The following is a 22,665-nucleotide window of genomic DNA, read 5'->3' as shown; positions in this document are numbered from 1 at the left end:
CATGATCGTGCAATCGTCTGCATATGATGCGATCTCTATGCCATCTGAAGGGGGTGGATTAGAGGATAGGTAGAGGTTAAACAGTGCCGGAGATATCATCCCCCCTTGGGGAACTCGCGGTTTCACTCTACAGTGTTTCGATGTCTTATCTCTAAATTCCACAAATGACTGGCGACCACACAGATAATTCGCGACCCAGCGTTTCGGGCCAGGCTGAAGGGACGTATTTGGGATGTCCTCAAAGAATTTGGCATGGCTGACCGTGTCGAACGCCTTCAATAGGTCTTTGAGAGGTGACTGAAGTTTGTATAGGTCGGATGGATAGAGGTAGAATTTTGAAATTTGAATTGAAAGACGTCTGGTACAAAAAAATGAGGGTGAAATGAAAAAATAGAAAATTGGTACTGTTAACGAGAGAAAACATTCGTTTAGTACCGCAGTTGGTACAATTTGGTACTTTCTTTACAGATGGAGCTAGAGGTTTGATATTTGGCATGCAGGTACAACTAGGAAAAATATGATGAGTGACTATGACTATAAATGGTACCAACTTGATATCAATATTGTATCAAATTGCAGATGGAGTTTGAGGTCTGATATTTGCCAGATAGGTAGAACTAGAAAAAATATGGGATGGGTGACTATGACTATGAATGGTACCAATATTGGTATCAAATTGGTACCATTCATAGTCATAGTCATTTGGTACTTTCTGTGCAGATGGAGCTTGTGGTCCGAGATTTTAAAAGAAACTTAGAAATATATGATGGGTGACTATATGATTTTTCAACTATTTGAACATTTTGGTACCTAAATTGGTACTATGTGGTACTTTCTTTATAGAGCTAGAGGTCCGAAATTTGACATGCAGGTACATCAAAGGAATAAATGATGGATGAATAAATGATTCCAAATCCGTACATAATGGTACCAAAATTGGTACCATTTGATACTTTCTTTGCTGATGGAGTTAGAGGTCTGAAATTTGACATGTAGGTAAAACTTAGAAATGTATAATGGGCGACTACATGATTTTTCAACAATTCGAACATTTTGGTACCAAAATTGGTACTATTTGGTACTTTCTTTACAAATAGAGCTAGACATCCGAAATTTGACATGTAGGTACATCAAAGGGATAAATGATGAATGAATAAATGATCTACTCAAAATCCGTACATTTTGGTACCAAAACTGTTACCATTTGGTACATTCTTCATAGATGGAGCTACAGGTTTGGCATGTTGGTACAACTGAGAAATAAAGGATTGGCGACTACATGATTTTTCAACAATTCGAATATTTTGGTACCAAAATTGGTACTTTTGGTACTTTCTTTATAGATAGACCTAGAGGTCCGAAATTTGACATGTAGGTACATCAAAGGAATAAATTATCTATTCAAAATCCGTACATTTTGGTACCAAAATTGGTACCGTTTAGTATTTACTTTGCTGATGGAGCTAGATGCCTGAGATTCGGCATGTAGGTGCAACTAAGAAATATATGATGGGTTACGAAATGTTCAATTAAAAATTCGTACATTTTGGAACCGTTTGGTACTTTCTGTTCAGATGGAGCTAGAGGTCTGAAATTTGGTATATAGTTATAACTGAGAAATACATGATCGGTGGCTAAATGATCTATTGCCCATTCGCATAGTTTGGTACCAAAATTGGTACCATTTGGTACTTTCTTCTTCATAGATGATGCAAGAGGTCTGAAATTAGGGATTTAGATACAACTGAGAAATATATAATTGGGGAGATTTTACAAATGGAGCTAGAAGTCTGAAGGTTTGGCATGCAGGCACAGGAGGAGCTAGAGGTCTCAAATTTCGCATGAAGGTACAACAGAAAATATATAATGGATAACTAAATGATCCATTCGTACCTTTTTGGTACCAAAAAGTACAAAATGGTACGAAATAGCTTTTCTTCACCTACAGCCAATGGGGACTGCTAAAACTAAGCAATTTGACAAACATTATCGCAGTATGACAAAAATACGACATGTGGAAGAAAACATTCTAATTGAGGTATATTTGTTACCTTTAAATAATATATTGGGCAACTAGAATATATTGTTTTTCCTATATTTAGGTATTAAAATGTACAAAATAGTACATTCCTCATGAATAGAGCTCAAATTTGGGATTTCTTTATACCTTGACAGTTTATATTGGGCTACTTTATGATTTTCCCGATGTTTTGTTATTCTTGGTACTATTTGGTACTTTCTTTAAAGAAGGAGACAGATATATGAAATTTTATGCGCAACTATTACAAAACTTCATAATCTTATAAACTGAGTGACTACCTAGGTTTTTGGAAAGTCCTACTCTAAAAAGGGGGTATCAATAAGGGGGGTCGCGAAGCGTACAACCGGAATGCTAGTTCAATAAAAGTACGACCAACCAATGTTTGGCCCTTAAAGCCTTCTTACCTAATATGATTGGAAAGACTTCTAACCAAAGACGAAACGTGAGTGGTGAGTTTCTTGTGTTCTCCGGTTTTTTTTTTCTATTGCAAAAATCTTCGATCATAAGCTCGTCTCGAAAGTACATCAAATTTTTACAAATATAAAATTTTCAAAGGAATGGAAATTCCCCCTATTTTTCAGTTGTTTGACAATGTAAACATTCAAAATGCCGATACACTGATGTTTGCTTTTTGCAACCTCTTTTGTAATTTACTTAGTTTTTTCTGTTATATTCGAAAAGGGTAATTCGGTTTCACAATTTTATATTCGATTGTCTGCTACTTCGTCACCTCACATACTTTTAGGAGTTTCAAATACTTAAAGCTTTTGCATATGGTTTTGTTCAAAAAATATAATCTTCATAAGGGATATTTTTTTATTAACAATAACCAATTAAATATTTTCTATAGTTTACAATAGAATTTAGACATGTTCGCAATTATTTTGCTCCTGGATCACCGCCTGCTCCTGCATCACCGCCTGCTCCTGCACCACCGCCTGCTCCTCCATTACCGCCTGCAGCTGGTGCTTGGGTTGTTGTTGATGGTGTTCGGAAGGGGCATAAAGGTGATCGAAGTAGACAGGCGAAAAATAAAAAGGTTCCTTCCGCTGTAGGTGCACTTAAGAGCAACATGCTGGTGATGCCCATCATAAGTACAAAAAACTTGGATGACAGCATATCGAGTTTAAAACGTCCTGAACTGTTTACAGTTAAAGTTGATGTTTTCTCAGTGGACTGGGGAAAAGTTTGATTGACTGATATCAGCGACGATTTGAGAACTATTTATATGGGCCATAAGCTAAAATATTTTGTTGCAGTGTTTGCGCACACATTCCATATATATAAATAACCTTGAAATAAGACAGTTGTTTAATTAAAAGTTGTTAATTTACACGAAAGATGATTAATATCTTACATAAATAGATTTTGTATTGCAATTAGTAGCAGAGTTGGGAGAGTGATAATAAATTTTGCTTAAAAAAAATTATAAAAAAAATATTAAAGAACTTTTCACAGTGAAATAAATATTCAAAGAAAAAAAAATATCTCAAAAAATTTTCACAGTGAAAATTTTGGAAAATTTACTAACGAAATTGTTCACAGTGAAAATTCACTATAGAAATTGTTCACAGTGAAAATTTACTGAAGAAATTGTTCACAGTGAAAATTTACTAAAGAAATTGTTCACAGTGAAAATTTACTAAAGAAATTGTTCAAAGTGAAAATTTACTACAGAAATTGTTCACAGTCAAAATTTACGAAAGAAATTGTTCACAGTGAAAATTTACGAAAGAAATTGTTCACAGTGAAAATTTACGAAAGAAATTGTTCACAGTGAATTTGTACTAAAGAAATTGTTCTCAGTGAAAATTTACTAAAGAAATTTTTCACAGTAAAAATTTACTAAAGAAATTGTTCACAGTAAAAATTTACTAAATAAATTGTTCACAGTGAAAATTCACTAAAGAAATTGTTCACAGTGAAAATTTACTGAAGAAATTGTTCACAGTGAAAATTTACTAAAGAAATTGTTCACAGTGAAAATTTACCAAAGAAATTGTTCAAAGTGAAAATTTACTAAGGTATTAGTTTACAGTGAAAATTAACTAAAGAAATTGTTCACAGTGAAAATTTACTGAAGAAATTGTTCACAGTGAAAATTTACTAAAGAAATTGTTCACAGTGAAAATTTACTAAAGAAATTGTTCACAGTGAAAATTTACTAAAGAAATTGTTCACAGTGAAAATTTACTAAAGAAATTGTTCACAGTGAAAATTTACTAAAGAAATTGTTCACAGTGAAAATTTACTAAAGAAATTGTTCACAGTGAAAATTTACTAAAGAAATTGTTCACAGTGAAAATTTACTAAAGAAATTGTTCACAGTGAAAATTTACTAAAGAAATTGTTCACAGTGAAAATTTACTAAAGAAATTGTTCACAGTGAAAATTTACTAAAGAAATTGTTCACAGTGAAAATTTACTAAAGAAATTGTTCACAGTGAAAATTTACTAAAGAAATTGTTCACAGTGAAAATTTGCTAAGGGATTAGTTTATAGTGAAAATTAACTAAAGAAATTGCTCATAGTGCAAATTTACTAAAGAAATTGTTCAGAGTGAAAATTTACTAAGGAAATTGTTCACAGTGAAAATTTACTAAAGAAATTGTTCACAGTGAAAATTTAACAAAGAAATTGTTCGCAACGAAAATTTACTAAGGGATTAGTTTACAGTGAAAATTAACTAAAGAAATTGTTCACAGTGAAAATTTACTAAAGAAATTGTTTACAGTGAAAATTTACTAAAGAAATTGTTCACAGTGAAAATTTACTAAAGAAATTGTTCACAGTGAAAATTTACTAAGGAAATTGTTCACAGTGAAAATTTACTAAGGAAATTGTTCACAATGAAAATTTACTAAAGAAATTGTTCACAGTGAAAATTTACTAAGGAAATTGTTCACAGTGAAAATTTACTAAGGAAATTGTTCAAAGTGAAAATTTACTAAAGAAAATATTCACAGTGGAAACTTTTTAAAAAAAATTTTACTGTGAAAATTTACTAAAGAAATTGTTCACGGTGAAAATTTACTAAAGAAATTGTTCACCGTAAAAATTTACTGAAGGATTTGTTCACAGTGAAAATTTACTAAACAAATTGTTCACAGTGAAAATTCACTAAAGATATTTTCACGGTGAAAATTTACTAAAGATATTTTCACTGTGAAAATTTACTAAAGATATTTTCGCCGTGAAAATTTACTAAAGATGTTTTCACTGTGAAAATTTACTAAAGATATTTTCACTGTGAAAATTTACTAAAGAAATTGTTCACAGCGAAAATTTACTAAAGATATTTTCACAGAGAAAAATTTACTAAAGAAATTTTCAGATTAAAACGTTGCTATGGAAATTTTCACAGTGAAAATTTACTAGAGAAATTGTTCACAGTGAAATTTGTTAAAGAAAATTTCTCATTGAAAATTTACAAATTAAAATCCTAGAATAGTTTATATCGAAAATCTCACGGTTTTCCCTCAAAGGCCTATGTTTTCCTTACTGTTTTCTTGGATTATTATGGCGCTTTATGATTTTTTGCACCATGGTTGTACAATAAATTTGAGGTATAATCATCGACTTGGTGGCCACTAACGACGTGCTTAAATTCCTAAAGTTCTAGGGCAACATTTTATGAAAACATCATCACCATAATACACCATGGCCAAAAGATCGGTTTTACCGGACTTTAGACCCCCTTAACATGTTAAGATTAATGTGGGGAGATCCGATAGTATTAAGGTCCTCTAAAATTAAATAAATAAGTGATCATTTTAAAAATCTTTTAATCTATGTTTTATTCAAGATTTCTGTTTTGATGCTTTCAAATATGAAAATTGATTCAAGCATCGTCTATCTTTCGCCCATCATCATCATCATCATTGGTGCAGCGGTAGTTGTAGTTGTTGTAGTGATAAAAGGACATAGTGGAGATTGTAGAAGACAGGCAATCGCAAGAAATGTCCCTTCTGCAGTTGGAGCATTTAACAGGATGCTGGAAAGTACGGTTAGTATAATGAAGAATGACTTGGAAAACAGCATCGCGATACAGAACTGTAACTTCGATTAGCTCTTAGAGATGATCGATATAAAAACTGAATGCTGCAGCATAATCGAAGGCTTTTATATGAATTTTCATTCATGGCAGTCGCATAAGTTCGGACTGCCAATTAGGCCAAGTAAGTTAAAACAGTTGTTATGCATTGCATGTTGCATCTCTTCATAAACTATGTTATGTCAATGTTTTTATTGGAATTGTTTGAAAATTCCAATGTAAGTTATTTCACGCCTAGAATTAGCGTAAAACTTTGCTAGCTTGCAAAAAATGTAAATATTGGATTATGATGCCAATTTTGCAAAAAAATATAAATGACATAAAAAAGTTTTGTTAAATACAAAACATACATACAATTAAAAATTCAATAGATGACAAGTTAAAAAGTTAAATATAATGCAGAAAGCACCAGCACCATATTTTGCCACAATGATAAATTAAAGGTCATGTGACTGTCACCACAATGCACAACCAGGAATCAAATCGATTTTGTAGCGATTTTCAGCAGGCTTTTATATATTTCTTTAGTAAATTTTCACTGTGAAAAATTTCTTTAGTAAATTTTCATTACGAAAATTTCTTTGGTAAAATTTCACTGTGAAAAATTTCTTTAGTAAATTTTCACTGCGAAAAATTTCTTTAGTAAATTTTCACTGTGAAAAATTTCTTTAGTTAATTTTCACTGTGAACAATTTTCTAAGTAAATCTTCACTGTGACCAATTTCTATAGTAAATTTTAACTGTGAACACTTTCTTTAGTAAATTTTCACTGGGAAAAAGTCTTAAGTAAATTTTCACTGTGAACGATTTCTTTAGTAAATTTTCACTGTGAACAATTTCTTAAGTAAATTTTCACTGTGTACAATTTCTGTAGTAAATTTTCACTGTGAACAATTTCTTTAGTAAATTTTCACTGACGACAATTTCTTTAGTAAATTTTCACTGTGAACAATTTCTTTAGTAAATTTTCACTGTGAACAATTTCTTTAGTAAATTTTCACTGTGAACAATTTCTTTAGTAAATTTTCACTGTGAACAATTTCTTTAGTAAATTTTCACTGTGAACAATTTCTTTAGTAAATTTTCACTGTGAACAATTTCTTTAGTAAATTTTCACTGTGAACAATTTCTTTAGTAAATTTTCACTGTGAACAATTTCTTTAGTAAATTTTCACTGTGAACAATTTCTTTAGTAAATTTTCACTGTGAACAATTTCTTTAGTAAATTTTCACTGTGAACAATTTCTTTAGTAAATTTTCACTGTGAACAATTTCTTTGGTAAATTTTCACTGTGAACAATTTTTTTAGTAAATTTTCACTGTGAAAAATTTCCTTTGTAAATTTTCACTGCGAAAAATTTCTTTAGTACATTTTCACGGTGAACAATTTCTTTAGTAAATTTTCACTGTGAACAATTTTCTAAGTAAATCTTCACTGTGAACAATTTCTATAGTAAATTTTAACTGTGAACACTTTCTTTAGTAAATTTTCACTGGGAAAATGTCTTAAGTAAATTTTCACTGTGAACGATTTCTTTAGTAAATTTTCACTGTGAACTATTTCTTTAGTAAATTTTCACTGTGAACAATTTCTTTAGTAAATTTTCACTGTGAACAATTTCTTTAGTAAATTTTTACTGTGAACAATTTCTTTAGTAAATTTTCACTGTGAACAATTTCTTTAGTAAATTTTCACTGTGAACAATTTCTTTAGTAAATTTTCACTGTGAACAATTTCTTTAGTAAATTTTCACTGTGAACAATTTCTTTAGTAAATTTTCACTGTGAAAAATTTCTTTAGTTAATTTTCACTGCGAAAAATTTCTTTAGTAAATTTTCACTGTGAACAATTTCCTAAGTAAATCTTCACTGTGAACAATTTCTATAGTAAATTTTAACTGTGAACAATTTCTTTAGTAAATTTTCACTGTGAACAATTTCCTTAATATATTTTCACTGTGAACAATTTCTTTAGTAAATTTTCACTGTGAACTATTTCTTTATTAAATTTTCACTGTGAACTATTTCTTTAGTAAATTTTCACTGTGAACTATTTCTTTAGAAAATTTTCACTGTGAACTATTTCTTTAGTATATTTTCACTGTGAAAATGTCTTTAGTAAATTTTCACTGTGAACAATTTCTTTAGTAAATTTTCGCTGTGAAAGTGTCTTTAGTAAATTTTCACTGTGAAAATGTCTTTAGTAAATTTTCACTGTGAAAATGTGTTTAGTAAATTTTCAATGTGAAAATGTCTTTAGTAAATTTTCATTGTGAAAATGTTTTTAGTAAATTTTCACTGTGAAAATGTCTTTAATAAATTTTCATTGTGAAAATGTCTTTAGCAATTTTTCACTGTGAAAATGTCTTTAGTAAATTTTCACTGTGAAAATGTGTTTAGTAAATTTTCACTGTGAAAATGTCTTCAGTAAATTTTCACTGTGAACGATTTCTTTAGTAAATTTTCACTGTGAACAATTTCTTTAGCAAATTTTCACTGTGACCAATTTCTTTAGTAAATTTTCACTGTGAACAATTTCTTTAGTAAATTTTCACTGTGAACAATTTCTTTAGTAAATTTTCACTGTGAACAATTTTTTTAGTAAATTTTCACTGTGAACAATTTCTTTAGTAAATTTTCACTGTGAACAATTTCTTTAGTAAATTTTCACTGTGAACAATTTCTTTAGTAAATTTTCACTGTGAACAATTTCTTTAGTAAATTTTCACTGTGAACAATTTCTTTAGTAAATTTTCACTGTGAACAATTTCTTTAGTAAATTTTCACTGTGAACAATTTCTTTAGTAATTTTCACTGTGAACAATTTCTTTAGTAAATTTTCACTGTCAACAATTTCTTTAGTAAATTTTCCTGTGAACAATTTCTTTAGTAAATTTTCACTGTGAACAATTTCTTTAGTAAATTTTCACTGTGAACAATTTCTTTAGTAAATTTTCACTGTGAACAATTTCTTTAGTAAATTTTCACTGTGAACAATTTCTTTAGTAAATTTTCACTGTGAACAATTTTTTTAGTAAATTTTCACTGTGAACAATTTCTTTAGTAAATTTTCACTGTGAACAATTTCTTTAGTAAATTTTCACTGTGAACAATTTCTTTAGTAAATTTTCACTGTGAACAATTTCTTTAGTAAATTTTCACTGTGAACAATTTCTTTAGTAAATTTTCACTGTGAACAATTTCTTTAGTAAATTTTCACAGTGAACAATTTCTTTAGTAAATTTTCACTGTGAACAATTTCTTTAGTAAATTTTCACTGTGAACAATTTCTTTGGTAAATTTTCACTGTGAACAATTTCTTTAGTAAATTTTCACTGTGAACAATTTCTTTAGTAAATTTTCACTGTGAACAATTTCTTTAGTACATTTTCACTGTGAACAATTTCTTTAGTAAATTTTCACTATGAACAATTTCTTTAGTAAATTTTCACTGTGAACAATTTCTTTAGTAAATTTTCACAGTGAACAATTTCTTTAGTAAATTTTCACTGTGAACAATTTCTTTAGTAAATTTTCACTGTGAACAATTTCTTTAGTAAATTTTCACTGTGAACAATTTCTTTAGTAAATTTTCACTGTGAACAATTTCTTTAGTAAATTTTCACTGTGAACAATTTCTGTAGTAAATTTTCACTGTGAACAATTTCTTTAGTAAATTTTCACTGTGAACAATTTCTTTAGTAATTTTTCACTGCGAACAACTTCTTTAGTAAATTTTAACTGTGAACAATTTCTTTAGTAAATTTTCACTGTGAACAATTTCTTTAGTAAATTTTCACTGTGAACAATTTCTTTAGTAAATTTTCACTGTGAACAATTTCTTTAGTAAATTTTCACTGTGAACAATTTCTTTAGTAAATTTTCACTGTGAACAATTTCTTTAGTAAATTTTCACTGTGAACAATTTCTTTAGTAAATTTTCACTGTGAACAATTTCTTTAGTAAATTTTCACTGTGAACAATTTCTTTAGTAAATTTTCACTGTGAACAATTTCTTTAGTAAATTTTCACTGTGAACAATTTCTTTAGTAAATTTTCACTGTGAACAATTTCTTTAGTAAATTTTCACTGTGAACAATTTCTTTAGTAAATTTTCACTGTGAACAATTTCTTTAGTAAATTTTCACTGTGAACAATTTCTTTCTTTAGTAATTTTTCACTGTGAACAATTTCTTTAGTAAATTTTCACTGTGAACAATTTCTTTAGTAAATTTTCACTGTGAACAATTTCTTTAGTAAATTTTCACTGTGAACAATTTCTTTAGTAAATTTTCACTGTGAACAATTTCTTTAGTAAATTTTCACTGTGAACAATTTCTTTAGTAAATTTTCACTGTGAACAATTTCTTTAGTAAATTTTCACTGTGAACAATTTCTTTAGTAAATTTTCACTGTGAACAATTTCTTTAGTAAATTTTCACTGTGAACAATTTCTTTAGTAAATTTTCACTGTGAACAATTTCTTTAGTAAATTTTCACTGTGAACAATTTCTTTAGTAAATTTTCACTGTGAACAATTTCTTTAGTAAATTTTCACTGTGAACAATTTCTTTAGTAAATTTTCACTGTGAACAATTTCTTTAGTAAATTTTCACTGTGAACAATTTCTTTAGTAAATTTTCACTGTGAACAATTTCTTTAGTAAATTTTCACTGTGAACAATTTCTTTAGTAAATTTTCACTGTGAACAATTTCTTTAGTAAATTTTCACTGTGAACAATTTCTTTAGTAAATTTTTACTGTGAACAATTTCTTTAGTAAATTTTCACTGTGAAAATGTCTTAAGTAAATTTTCACTGTGAACAATGTCTTTAGTAAATTTTTCACTGTGAAAATGTCTTTAGTAAATTTTCACTGTGAAAATGTCTTTAGTAAATTTTCACTGTGAAAATGTCTTTAGTAAATTTTCACTGTGAACAATTTCTTTTGTAAATTTTCACTGTGAACAATCTCTTTAGTAAATTTTCACTGTGAACAATCTCTTTAGTAAATTTTCACTGTGAACAATTTCTTTAGTAAATTTTCACTGTTAAAATGTCTTTAGGTAAATTTTCACCCAATTTTACCCACCACCGAGGATGGGGGTATATTCATTTTCCAACATATGGTAATATCCATTTCCAACCCTACAAAGTTCATCTATTCTTTATCGTCGTAAACATCTTCAAAAATTGATATATTGAGGTGGAAATGTGCACAGGTTCTTTTTTTAACCATAGGCCGGTTAAGTTCGAAGTTGGGCTATATCGAACTATATTTGGATATAACCCCCATATATACCGATTTGGCGATTCACGGTATTAGACCCATTAAAGCTACATTTGTTACACGATTTCGCTAAAATTTGATTCAGCGAGTTGTTTTAGGTCTCTCGACCTCTTGCTCAATACGGCCCAGATCGGTTAAAATTTAAATATAGTTGCCATATAGAGCGATATCTCGATTTAAATTTTTAGGCCTATGAATGGCGCATTTGTTGTCCGATTTTGCTGAATTTTGCGACAGTGAGTTATGTTAGACTCCTCGACATCCCTGTCCAATACGGCCCAGATCGATTTAGATTTGGTGATAGCTGCCATATATAAAGATCCCCCGGTATATGGTTTTGGGCCCATAAAAGGTGAATTTATTAACCGAATTTGCTGAAATTAGTCACAATGAGTTGCGTTGAGTCTCTCGACATTCCTATTGAGTGTGGTTAAGATTGGTCTTTATTTCAATGTAACTGTCATATAGACCAATCTCTCTGTTTAAGGTCTTGGGCCCAGAACATGCGTATTTACTGTCCAATTTCTTTGAAATATGGTACATTTAGTTATGTTAGGCCCTTCGACGTCTCTGTTCAATACGGCCCAGACCAATTCAGATTTGGATGCAGCTGCCATATACACCGATATCCCGATTAAAGGCTTTTAGGAACCTAAAAGATGAATTTGTTAACCGATTTCCCTGAAATTTAGCACAATGAGTTTTGTTAGGCCGTTGAACATTCGTATTCGAGTATGGTCAAGATCGGGGTATATTTGGATATAGCTGCCATGTATACCGATCCCCGATTTCAGTTATTGCGACAATTTCGCTCAAACTGGAAACTGGACTGGCTGTGTTTGGCTCTTCGACATATGTGTTCAATATACTCCACATCGGTCTATATTTGGATATAGCGGTCATTTACATATACCGATCTCCCATTTCACGTTAACAGATATAACAGAATAACAAACACATTTGACATTTTAACTTTGTACTATTTGGTTGCTTATATTTTATGCTCTAACTCAAATTTCAACATCTATAAACTTAAATTTCAGTGGTATATTTGGAACATTTATAAGGTAACTTTTAAAAGCTTTTTCGGTGGAATAATTAAACTCCACATTGAAGTTTCTTATGAGTCGTGCTATAGCCAAATGAATTTCCATTTCCAAAACCCGTCGACCAATACAGCTGCGTGATCCATAGCCAAAGGGCAAGAAAACAAATGGATCACTGACTCTTAGAGCGTGGGGACTTTCCATGGTTCCATCATTCCTTTCCATTTCCTTTGTGGTTCTTAGCCAACGTTCTGGCAGATATTCATTCGCTCGGAGGAAATATTTATCATCCCGCAATAGCGAAGTATAAATGGTGTAGACCAGTGTTCCCTTGGGCACTCGATATCCGCTCAAGACAATATTCTCGAATTGACCACGCGCATTGCCCACCAGCAAAGGATACATTCGCATAGCTTCCCTAATGCAGGCTCTAACGTAGGGCATATTTTTGATATTCGACTCAGTAAAATCGGAGTTTTTATATGGCAGGATAGTCATGACCTCTTCACGTAATTTTGCTTGTTTTTCAGGATTTTTGGCCAAACACAATAGAATGCCAGCGAGTGCAGAAGCAGCCTGTAAATATGAAAAAAAAAAAATAAATTTGATTTGATTCTCTTTCGAGACGAGCTTAATGATCGAAGATTTTTTGCAATGGATCCATTCGTAGGAAAAGACTTTCGATCATTGAGATCATCGCGAAAGAGAAACCAATAAAAAATTCGGAAATAAAGTGACTTGAATAAAAATAAATTTTTCTTGGTTTGTTTTTCGAGACGACCTGAATGATGGGAGATTTTTCTTTGCAATTTTTTTTTTTATAGAGATATAGCAATTCTAAAATAGTCAGAAGCTACTGAAACTAGAATAACTCTCCTAGTTTCAGTAAAGAGCTTAACCACATCAGTAATTTCCCTATTGTACCTCAAACCAAAGTTTGTTATCTGTCAGTGACCTTTCCGTTACTGATTTTAAATTAGCTCCACACTCTATGGGGATAGAGTGTGTGAATAAAATGTCTTAATTCACTCACCGTATCCACTCCAGCCATTAGCATATCGATGGCCATCACAACCGCTACTCTCCTATCGATTTTGATTAATTTCTCAATAACACTTTTTTCATTTTCAGGTTTCTCTTTGATGCCATTTCTACGATCTTCCTCGATTCGAGCTATTGCCTCATCAATAAATGCGGTGGTTATATCAGTGATACTATCGAGAGCCGACATCAATTTCTTGAATGTAGCCGTCTGATAATATTTCCAAGTGGATGGCCCAAACTCGTAAACCATGGCATAGGTAAATAATATGGTCAACGAGGTAAGTAATTCCTTAGCACTTTCATTATCAGAGTGTTTGCGAAGCAGACCCAATTGCTTATCAAGGGCCACAACGGAGACAGATTCCAAAGTGAAACGATTGATGTAATCTTCGAAATTATGGGGAACCTCAAGACTATTAGGGTCGCGTATGTCACGAATTCTGTAGAATCATAAACACTTTATTAGAGAAATATTAATTGAGAGATTGATATTACCTTGCCACCAATTCTTTATTGACTGCTGACATTTTTCGAAAATACCAACGAACATTTCGCGGCTGCATTAGTACAGGATTAACAATGGTACGAAAATTGCCCCACTTTTCACCTTGTCTATAAAAAATAAAAAAAAATCAAGAAAAAACAAGTAAAAGCGTGCTAAGTTCGGCGGGCCCGAATCTTACATACCCTCCACCATAGATTGCATTTGTCGAGTTCTTTCTAACTGAATTGAATGTTGTAGACCACAGTAGAAGTATATGTGTAAAATTTCAGCCAAATCGAATAAGAATTGGGCCTTTAAGGGGCTCAATAAGTCAAATAGGGAGATCGGTTTATAGGGGAGCTGTATCAGGCTAAAGACCGATTCAAACTATATTTTGCTCGTATGTTGGAGGTCATGAAAGAAGCCGTTGTACAAAACTTCAGCCAAATCGGAAAATAATTAGGCCTTCTTGAAGCTCAAGAAGTCAAAATGCCAGACCGATTTAAACCATATTTGGCACAGTTGTTGGAAGTCATAACAAAACAACTCGTGCAAAATTTCAGCCCAATCGGATAAGAATTGCGCCCTCTAGTGGGTAAAGAAGTCCAGATTCAAGATCGGTGTATATGACAGCTATATCAGATTATGGACCGATTTGAACCATACTTGGCGCAGTTATTGGAAGTCATAATGAAACAAGTCATGCAAAATTTCAGCCAAATCGGACAAGAACTGCGCCCTATAGAGGCTCACGAAGTCAAGACCCCAGATCGGTGTATATGACAGCTATATCAAGTTATGAATCGATTTAAACCATACTTAGCACAGTTGTTGGAAGTCATAACAAAACACCTCGCACAAAACGTCAGTCAAATCGGACGATAATTGCGCCCTCTAGAGGCTTAAGAAGTCAAGACCCTAGATCGGTTTATATGGCAGCTGTATCAGGTTATGTAACGATCTGAACCGTACTAAAAACAGTTGTTGGAAGTTATAACAAAACAACTCGCGCAAAAGTCAGTCAAATCGGACGATAATTGCGCCCTCTAGATGCTTAAGCAGCCTCTAGAGGGCGCTGGTTATCAGGTTATGAAGCGATTTGAGCCAAACTTAGCGCAGTTGTTGGAAGTAAAAGCAAAACACCATGTAAAAAATTACAACTAAATCGGATAAGAATTACTCCCTCTAAAAGCTCAAGAAGTCAAGGCCGAAGATCGGTTTATATGGCAGCTATATCAGGTTATGAACTGATTTGAACCATACTTAGCACAGTTGTTGAAAGTAAAAGCAAAACACCATGTGCAAAATTACAGCAAAATCGAATAAGAATTGCTCCCTCTAAAAGCTTGAGAAGTCAAGGCTGAAGATCGGTTTATATGGCAGCTATACCACGACCGATTTCGAACATACTTCACATAGTTGTTGGAAGCAAAACCAAAACACCACGTGCAAAATCAAGAAGTCAAGATCCTAGATCGGTTTATATGCCAGCTATATCAGGTTATGTACCGATTTGCGCTATGCATAGCACTTAGCTTGGTTGAAAGTCATAACAAAACACCTCGCGCAAAATTTCAGCCAAATCGGATAAGAATTTCCCCCTCTAAAAGCTCAAGAGTTCAAGACCCAAGACACAGTTGGTGAAAGTGATACAAAAACACCACGATCAAATTTTCAGCCAAATCGGACGTGAATGGCGCCCTCTAGAGGCTCAAGAAATCATCACCCAAGATCGGTTTATATGGCAGCTATATCAAAACATGGACTGATATGGCCCATTTACAATCCCAATGTAAATAAGCCGAACTGTCGATTTTGGAATGAAGATCAGCCAGAAGCATTGCAAGAGCTACCAATGTATCCAGATAAGGTCACAGTTTGGTGCGGTTTATGGGCTGGTGGCATCATTGGACCGTATTTCTTCAAAGAAGATGCAAATCGTAACGCAACTGTGAATGGTGAGCCCTACCGCGAGATGGTATACAACTTTTTTTTTGCCCAAAATGCAAGAGCTTGACTAGCATGACATTTGGTTTCAAAAAGACGGCGCCGCATGCCACACATCATGCGTAACTATGGACTTATCGAGAGGCGAGATCGTTGAATATTTTATATCACGTTCGTGGCCTGTCAATTGGCCACCGAGATTATGCGATTTAACGCCTTTAGACTATTTACTATGTTAAAGCTCATGTCTATACAGACAAGCCCGCTTCAATTGGCGCATTGGTAAACAACAATGAAGCATTTATTCGTGAGATACCGGCCGAAACCTCGGAAAGAGTATGCCAAAATTGGATTAAGTGGATGAACCATTTGTGGCACAGTCAGGATCAACATTTTGCAAGAAATAATCTTCAAACATTGTAGCGCCGAGGTTAGCATGTCCGCCTATGATGCCGAACGTCTGGGTTCGAATCCTGGCGAGACCATCAGAAAAAGTTTTCAGCGATGGTTTACCCCTCCTAATGCTGGCAACATTTGTGAGGTACTATGCCTTGTTAAACGTCTCTCCGAAGAGGTGTCGCACTGCGGCACGCCTTTGGGACTCGACTATAAAAAGGAGGCCCCTTATCATTGAGCTTAAAACTTGACTCGGACTGCACTCATTGATATGTGAGAAGTTTGCCCCGGTTCCTTAGTGGAATGTTCATGGGCAAAATTTGCAATCTTTAAACATTTAATTATATGGACCATTCTATCGGTTCAGATAAAGATTTCATGAATTTATCTGATTTGTTTTTTTTTTTTGAAAAACTTGCCTATAGCTCTGAAAAATAACCCTTTATGTCATAAATTTCTTAAATTTCGTTCGTGATTTTATTTATAACATAAATTTTAGATTAGCTTTTTAACGGCTTCCTTTTCATAGCTTCTAAATTGTATGCAAATAAGTCTGTCTGATTTTTATTTATTTGTTGTTTTTGCGTTTACGTCATTATACCCCACACCACTACTATGATACAGGGTATTATAACTTAGTGAATTAGTTTGTAACACCCAAAAGGAAGAGAGATAGACCCATTGAAAAGTAAACCGATCGACTCAGAATCACTTTCTTGATTCGATTTAGCTATGTCCGTCTGTCTGCTTGTCTGTCCGTCTGTCCATGTTAATTTGTGTACAAACTACAGGTCGCAGTTTTCATTCGATCGTCTTCAAATTTGGTATGGGCGTGTCTTTCGGCCTAGAGACGAAGCCTATTGAAATTGGAAAAAATCGGTTCAGATTTGGATATAGCTCCCGCATATATGTTCGTCCGATTTGCAGTAATACTACAATAAAATGGTCATTTTTAAACCGATTTTCTCGAAATTTGGCAGGAAGGATTTTCTTATGACTCTCGACATTACACGTGAATTTCATAAAAATCGGTTCAGATTTGGATATAGCTTCCATATATATGTTCGTCCGATTTGCAGTAATAATGCAATAAAATGGTCATTTGTTAACCGATTTTCTCGAAATTTGGTATGGGCGTTTCTTTCGGCATAGAGACGAAGCCTATCGAAATTGGAAAAAATCGGTTCAGATTTGGATATAGCTCCCGTATATATGTTCGTCCGATTTGCAGTAATACTGCAATAAAATGGTCATTTGTAAACCGATTTTCTCGAAATTTGGCAGGAACGATTTTCTTATGACTCTCGACATTATTGGTGAATTTCATAAAGATTGGTGAATTTCATAAAAATATATATGTTCGCCCGATTTGCAGTAATACTGCAATAAAATGGTCATTTGTTAACCGATTTTCTTGAAATTTGGTATGGGCGTGTTTTTCAGCCTAGAGACAAAGCCTATTGAAATTGGAAAAAATTGGTTCAGATTTGGATATAGCTCCAGTATATGTGTTCGTCCGATTTGCAGTAATACTGCAATAAAATGGTCATTTGTAAACCGATTTTCTCGAAATTTGGCAGGAAAGATTTTCTTATGACTCTCGACATTATTGGTGAATTTCATAAAAATCGGTTCAGATTTGGATATAGCTCCCATATATATGTTCGTCAGATTTGCAGTAATATTGCAATAAAATGGTCATTTGTAAACCGATTTTCTCGAAATTTGGCAGGAAAGATTTTCTTATGACTCTCGAAATTATTGGTGAATTTCATAAAAATCGGTTCAGATTTAGATATAGCTCCCATCGTCCGATTTGCAGTAATAATGCAATAAAATGGTCATTTATTACCCGATTCTCTCGAACTTTGGCGGGAAGGATTTTCTAATGACTCTCGACATTACTGGCGAATTTCATGGTTTAGTTTTAGTTATAGCCCCCAATATATATGTTCGTCAGATTTTGGGTAATTTCCAATAATGCTGTCATTTGTCAACCATAGCTAATACAGTTTGAACATATTTTTTCTCGCCGAGGTCCATCAAAATTAGTTCAGAATTGGATATAGCTCCCACATTCAACTTATAGGGGAGGTGTAGGGTATTATACAGTCGGCACCGCCCGACTTTTGCCCTTCCTAGTGGTTTTATACTTTCGTATAGGTATTTCTATTTAATATTCCAAAAATTTGTATATCTTTGCAATATACATATTATTATTAAGCGCCATGTTCTATCTATGGCATATATCTCCGTTCGGTCAAAGTTAACAATGCCTAAAATAAATCTGCTTTAATTGTTAGGGCACAATCTCCATAATAAAACCATCACAATAATCGAAAATATACTTACGTTGGTATAAGACCTTCTACGCCTTGAAAGAAATCTGCTCGTAACTTATTACGATGATATAGTAAAAATTCCATACCCGGCCTGGCGGGCCAATTTCCCGAATTGCTGAGAGCTTTTCGAAAGTCTTGGGGATTGTGAGTTATCACAATATCAGGTCCACCAAACAAACCCTTGAAACGTATGATATGACCCATATCATCTTTGAATGACAACATCAGTTGCGAAGAATCCAATTTGGAATATTTTCCTCCAGGCAGTAAATTGCACACCATTCTCCATGGACTCATGGTGGGCATTTCATTGAAGGGTTTGGCATGCTGCCACTCTTGCAAAGTCATGGCAGCCACTGCCGCACTGTCCTCATTGAACACTTTTGTCGCTAGCTGTAGTTGATAAGGGCACTAAAATAGTAATGACTTCAATATTTTCTAGTCATTGTACGGTTTTTACTTTCAAAGAAGACCCACTCACCCTCGTATTATGAGTTTGTGAGTAGCTTAAGAGGGTATTATCACAAATGTAACACTTATTTGGTTTTATGACAAATGCTAATTTCTTAAACATTTTCTGTGTCGGTTTTTATCTGAAGAACGTTCTTAGCACAACTCTTCTGGTTGGCGAACACGACTGAACTGAGACCATTGATAATATATTTTGAAAATGTTTTCGTATGTATTTTATTCAATCTGTGAGTAAGACGCACTTGCGCTCTACGAGAGACACACTAGTGGGATGTTCACTTTCATTAACAAGGTTGTATCTTTTTAGTCTTGGATTGACGGAACCCCAGCATTGCCTTCTGGAAGATCTTGTAACACGGATGGACAGAGTGGGCCTGGGGGTATACCTTGAGAACCCAGGGACTGAGATCTGTTTTAGACTGCCTGACCATAATACGGTACTGCAGGCGGAGATCCGGGCGATCGCGGAATGTGTGAAGAGGTGTGGTGCTAACGCAAGGACGTCAAGTGTGAACATCATTACCGACAGTAAAATTGCCATAAGGGCAATAACAACCAGGACGGTAAGGTCACGAACAGTCTTGCAGTGCAAATGCAAATTTTGCCCATGAACATTCCACATGGCATAGTACCTCATAAATGTTGCCAGCATTAGGAGGGGAAAACCATGGCTGAAAATTTTTTTTCTGATGGTCTCGCCAGGATTCGAACCCAAGCGTTCAGCGTCATAGGCGGACATGCTAACCTCTGCGCTACGGTGGCCTCCTTGCAGTGTAAGAAGGAGATTAACGCCTTCTCTGAGGATGGCAAAATCCGCATCGCTTGGGTGCCGGGCCATAACGGAGTTAGGGGAAATAAAAGGACAGAAAATTTGCCGGTGAAGGCCAGAGGACTGCCGTCAATAAACTTGGTTAACCCGACGCAATCCGAGTTTAGGGAGTGGGCGAACAGCGAAACGGTCGGTAGGATGGCGAAAATCCTATGGGGGGATCCAGATCGTGAGAAGGCGTGGCTATTTCTGAAAAGTAGCAAGAAGGAGATCATTACAGCCATTGGTATCATAACGGGACACATAGGACTACGAGCTCACTTATGTAAAATCGGTGCGGCAAGTGATAGCATGTGTAGAGCATACGGGGAAGATGATGAGACGTTGGAGCATTTCCTTTGTCATTTCCCGGCTTTCGCGTCTAACAAATACCGGCACTTAGGTGGAGACACAATATCAGACATGAACCAACTTAGGGGAGTGGTATTAAAACAATTAAGGATTTTGTAAAAAGCACGGAATTCCTAACTTAAAGTCTTTTTTGAGATAATTTTATAGTTTTAAGAGCGCACAACAAACCGGATATTCTCTTAGGTGTATGTCCTTGGTGACATGAGGCGGATTATTATCTGCACCCTCTCTTCAACCTAACCTAATACCATATTCGTTATCTACCCCTGCATACCTTTTATTTGACCTCATAGTCGTCTTATATGCTAACCTGGAACGGTTTTGGTCTTGGGGTGGCCTACTTGGTTATTAACTAGGGGCGACGCCCTAGGTATTTCGTTGGAATTCTTATTCTGCTCCCAAAAACCTTTCATTTAAGTCGCATATTTTTCCGATCGGTCCATGATTTGATTTTTGGCGGTGGTTTTTGGGAGGTTTTGGGCTTGGGACAGCTTCCTAGGTTCTTGGACCCAATTTTAAATGTCATATTCATATTCTTCTCCCAAATACCTTTCATTTGAGTCCCATATTAAATACCTTTCATTTGATACCCAATATTGCCAAAAGCGGTAAAAGTGTTTTATTGGGTGGGGTTTTTGTGGGTGGGGTTTTTGTGCGTGTGGTTTTTGTGGGTGGGGGACCCCCCCGACACTATGGGTGACATTTTTATGCCATTTGCGTATTCTACTCTTAAATAGCTTTCAGTTGATACCCATGTTGTCCCAATTGGTAAACATGTCCGTTTGGGTGGGTTTTGGAATGGGGCGTCCCCCCAGGTTTTGTACCAATATCGTGTTTTTGGGGTACCATACGGTGGCATACAAAATATCGCTTAAATCTGTGTATCCATCTTCTAGATCTGGCGTTTTGATGGGGTTAAGTGAAAGTGGGTATGAATTTCGTGTTCTACTCCCAAATACCTTTCATATCAACCCCATGTTGTCATGATCGCTAAGCATATATGTTCGATTTAGGGGTGTTTTCGGGGGTGAGGTGGTCCCCCAGACACTTAGCCCTGAAGAAAATGTCAGCATTGTGCAATATTCTCAAATACCATTTATTTAAACCCCATATTGCCATTGGTTTAAGTGGAGTTTAGCCCTGAAAAAAATATCAGCATCGTGCAATAATCTCAAATATCATTTACTTAAACCCCATATTGCCATTGTTTTAAGGGGAGTTTATGGGATGAGGGGTCCCCCAAAATTTTGGTTATCAAATCCATTTTCTAATCTCAGAAACCTTTCATTTGAGCCCCACATTGACATGATCGGTAAATATGTCCGACTTAGAGGTGTTTTGGGGAGTGGGGTGACCCTCAAACACTTAACCCTGAAAATATATCAGCATCGTGCTCTACTCTCAAATATCATTTATTTTAACCCCATATTGCCATTGACTCAAATACTTCTGATTTAAACCCATTATTGCAAAACTCAGCAAATATGTCCGGTTTGGGGTATGGGCCCTAAAAACTATCAATATCGAGCTCCACTCTCTTTAAGACCCAAATTATCATGGTGACAGTTGGTCCCGAATGTTGTGGTCTAGGTCTGCCTGCCAAATACCTTTCATTTGAGCCCCATATTTACACAGTCGTCAAACATGTCCAGTTTGGGGGAATTTTGGGGGATGGAACGGCTGTTTAGTGACTTGACTCTGAAAATATATCTCTGATTCGTGTTTTACTCTAAAATGTCTCTCATTTGACACCCATATTGCAATGGTTAGCATATACATCCTGTTTGGGTTGTGTTATGCGGGTGTTGTGGCCCCATAGACACTTCCTCCCAAATATTGAAGTCAGATTCGTGCTTTACTCCCAAATACCTTTCATTTGAGCCCCATATTTCTATGGTCGTAAATTTGTCCTCTTTTGGGGGGTGTTTTTGGGGAGGGGCGGCCTCCCTAGGTCCCACATTTGGGTAGCAGATTCATATTCTACACTCAAATACCCCTTATACTGCCAGTAAATAAGTCCTGTTTGTAGGGAGTTTTGGGAAAGGGGGACCAGACGCTTGGTCCCACATTTAGATATCAGATTCGTATTCTAGTCGCAAATATCTTTCATTTGAGTTCCACATTGCCATGATCGGTAAACAGGTCTGATTTAGGAGTGTTTTTGGGAGTTGGGGTGGTCCCCCAAACACTTGGCCCGTCAATTGCATATCAGATACGTTTTCTAAACTTGAATACCTCATATTTGAGTCCCATATTGTCGTGATTGGTCTATATATATGTATATTTGCTAGGTTTTGGAAGGTGAGCGGAACCCCTAATTACCCCATCCGAAACTTAGATATCAAATTTTTATTTTTATGTTTCTATAAGA

The 22,665-nt window shown here is 34.4% G+C and overlaps 2 protein-coding genes and 1 long non-coding RNA gene across 5 annotated transcripts in view; 1 reads left to right on the top strand and 2 right to left on the bottom strand.

Moving 5' to 3' along the window:
• Positions 1–2,839: 2,839 nt before the first annotated feature.
• On the bottom strand, positions 2,840–3,215 carry LOC131995113 (uncharacterized). Its single transcript, XM_059363080.1, has one exon. The coding sequence runs from the start codon at positions 3,158–3,160 to the stop codon at positions 2,921–2,923; it is 240 nt and encodes a 79-aa protein (XP_059219063.1). The 5' UTR covers positions 3,161–3,215; the 3' UTR covers positions 2,840–2,920.
• Positions 3,216–12,394: 9,179 nt separating this feature from the next.
• On the bottom strand, positions 12,395–13,499 carry LOC106087116 (cytochrome P450 CYP12A2-like). The gene is made up of 2 exons (XM_013252037.2): positions 13,464–13,499; positions 12,395–13,006 (listed from the first exon to the last, which is right to left on the bottom strand). The coding sequence occupies exons 1-2, from the start codon at positions 13,497–13,499 to the stop codon at positions 12,395–12,397; spliced, it is 648 nt and encodes a 215-aa protein (XP_013107491.2).
• Positions 13,500–13,565: 66 nt separating this feature from the next.
• The window catches only part of LOC131995155 (uncharacterized), a 39,681-nt gene continuing 30,581 nt past the window's right edge, over positions 13,566–22,665 (top strand). For 2 of the 3 annotated variants that reach the window (XR_009397212.1, XR_009397211.1), the window contains exon 1: positions 13,566–13,752. This is a non-coding gene — a long non-coding RNA (uncharacterized LOC131995155). The remainder of the gene's footprint in view (positions 13,753–22,665) is intronic. The other variant, XR_009397213.1, reaches the window with a different exon arrangement.

This window comes from Stomoxys calcitrans, chromosome 2, assembly GCF_963082655.1.
Source record: "Stomoxys calcitrans chromosome 2, idStoCalc2.1, whole genome shotgun sequence".
Taxonomy (NCBI): domain Eukaryota; kingdom Metazoa; phylum Arthropoda; class Insecta; order Diptera; family Muscidae; genus Stomoxys; species Stomoxys calcitrans.
The sequence above is the reverse complement of the archived record's forward strand: the minus strand, read 5'-3'. Positions and strand labels throughout refer to the sequence as shown.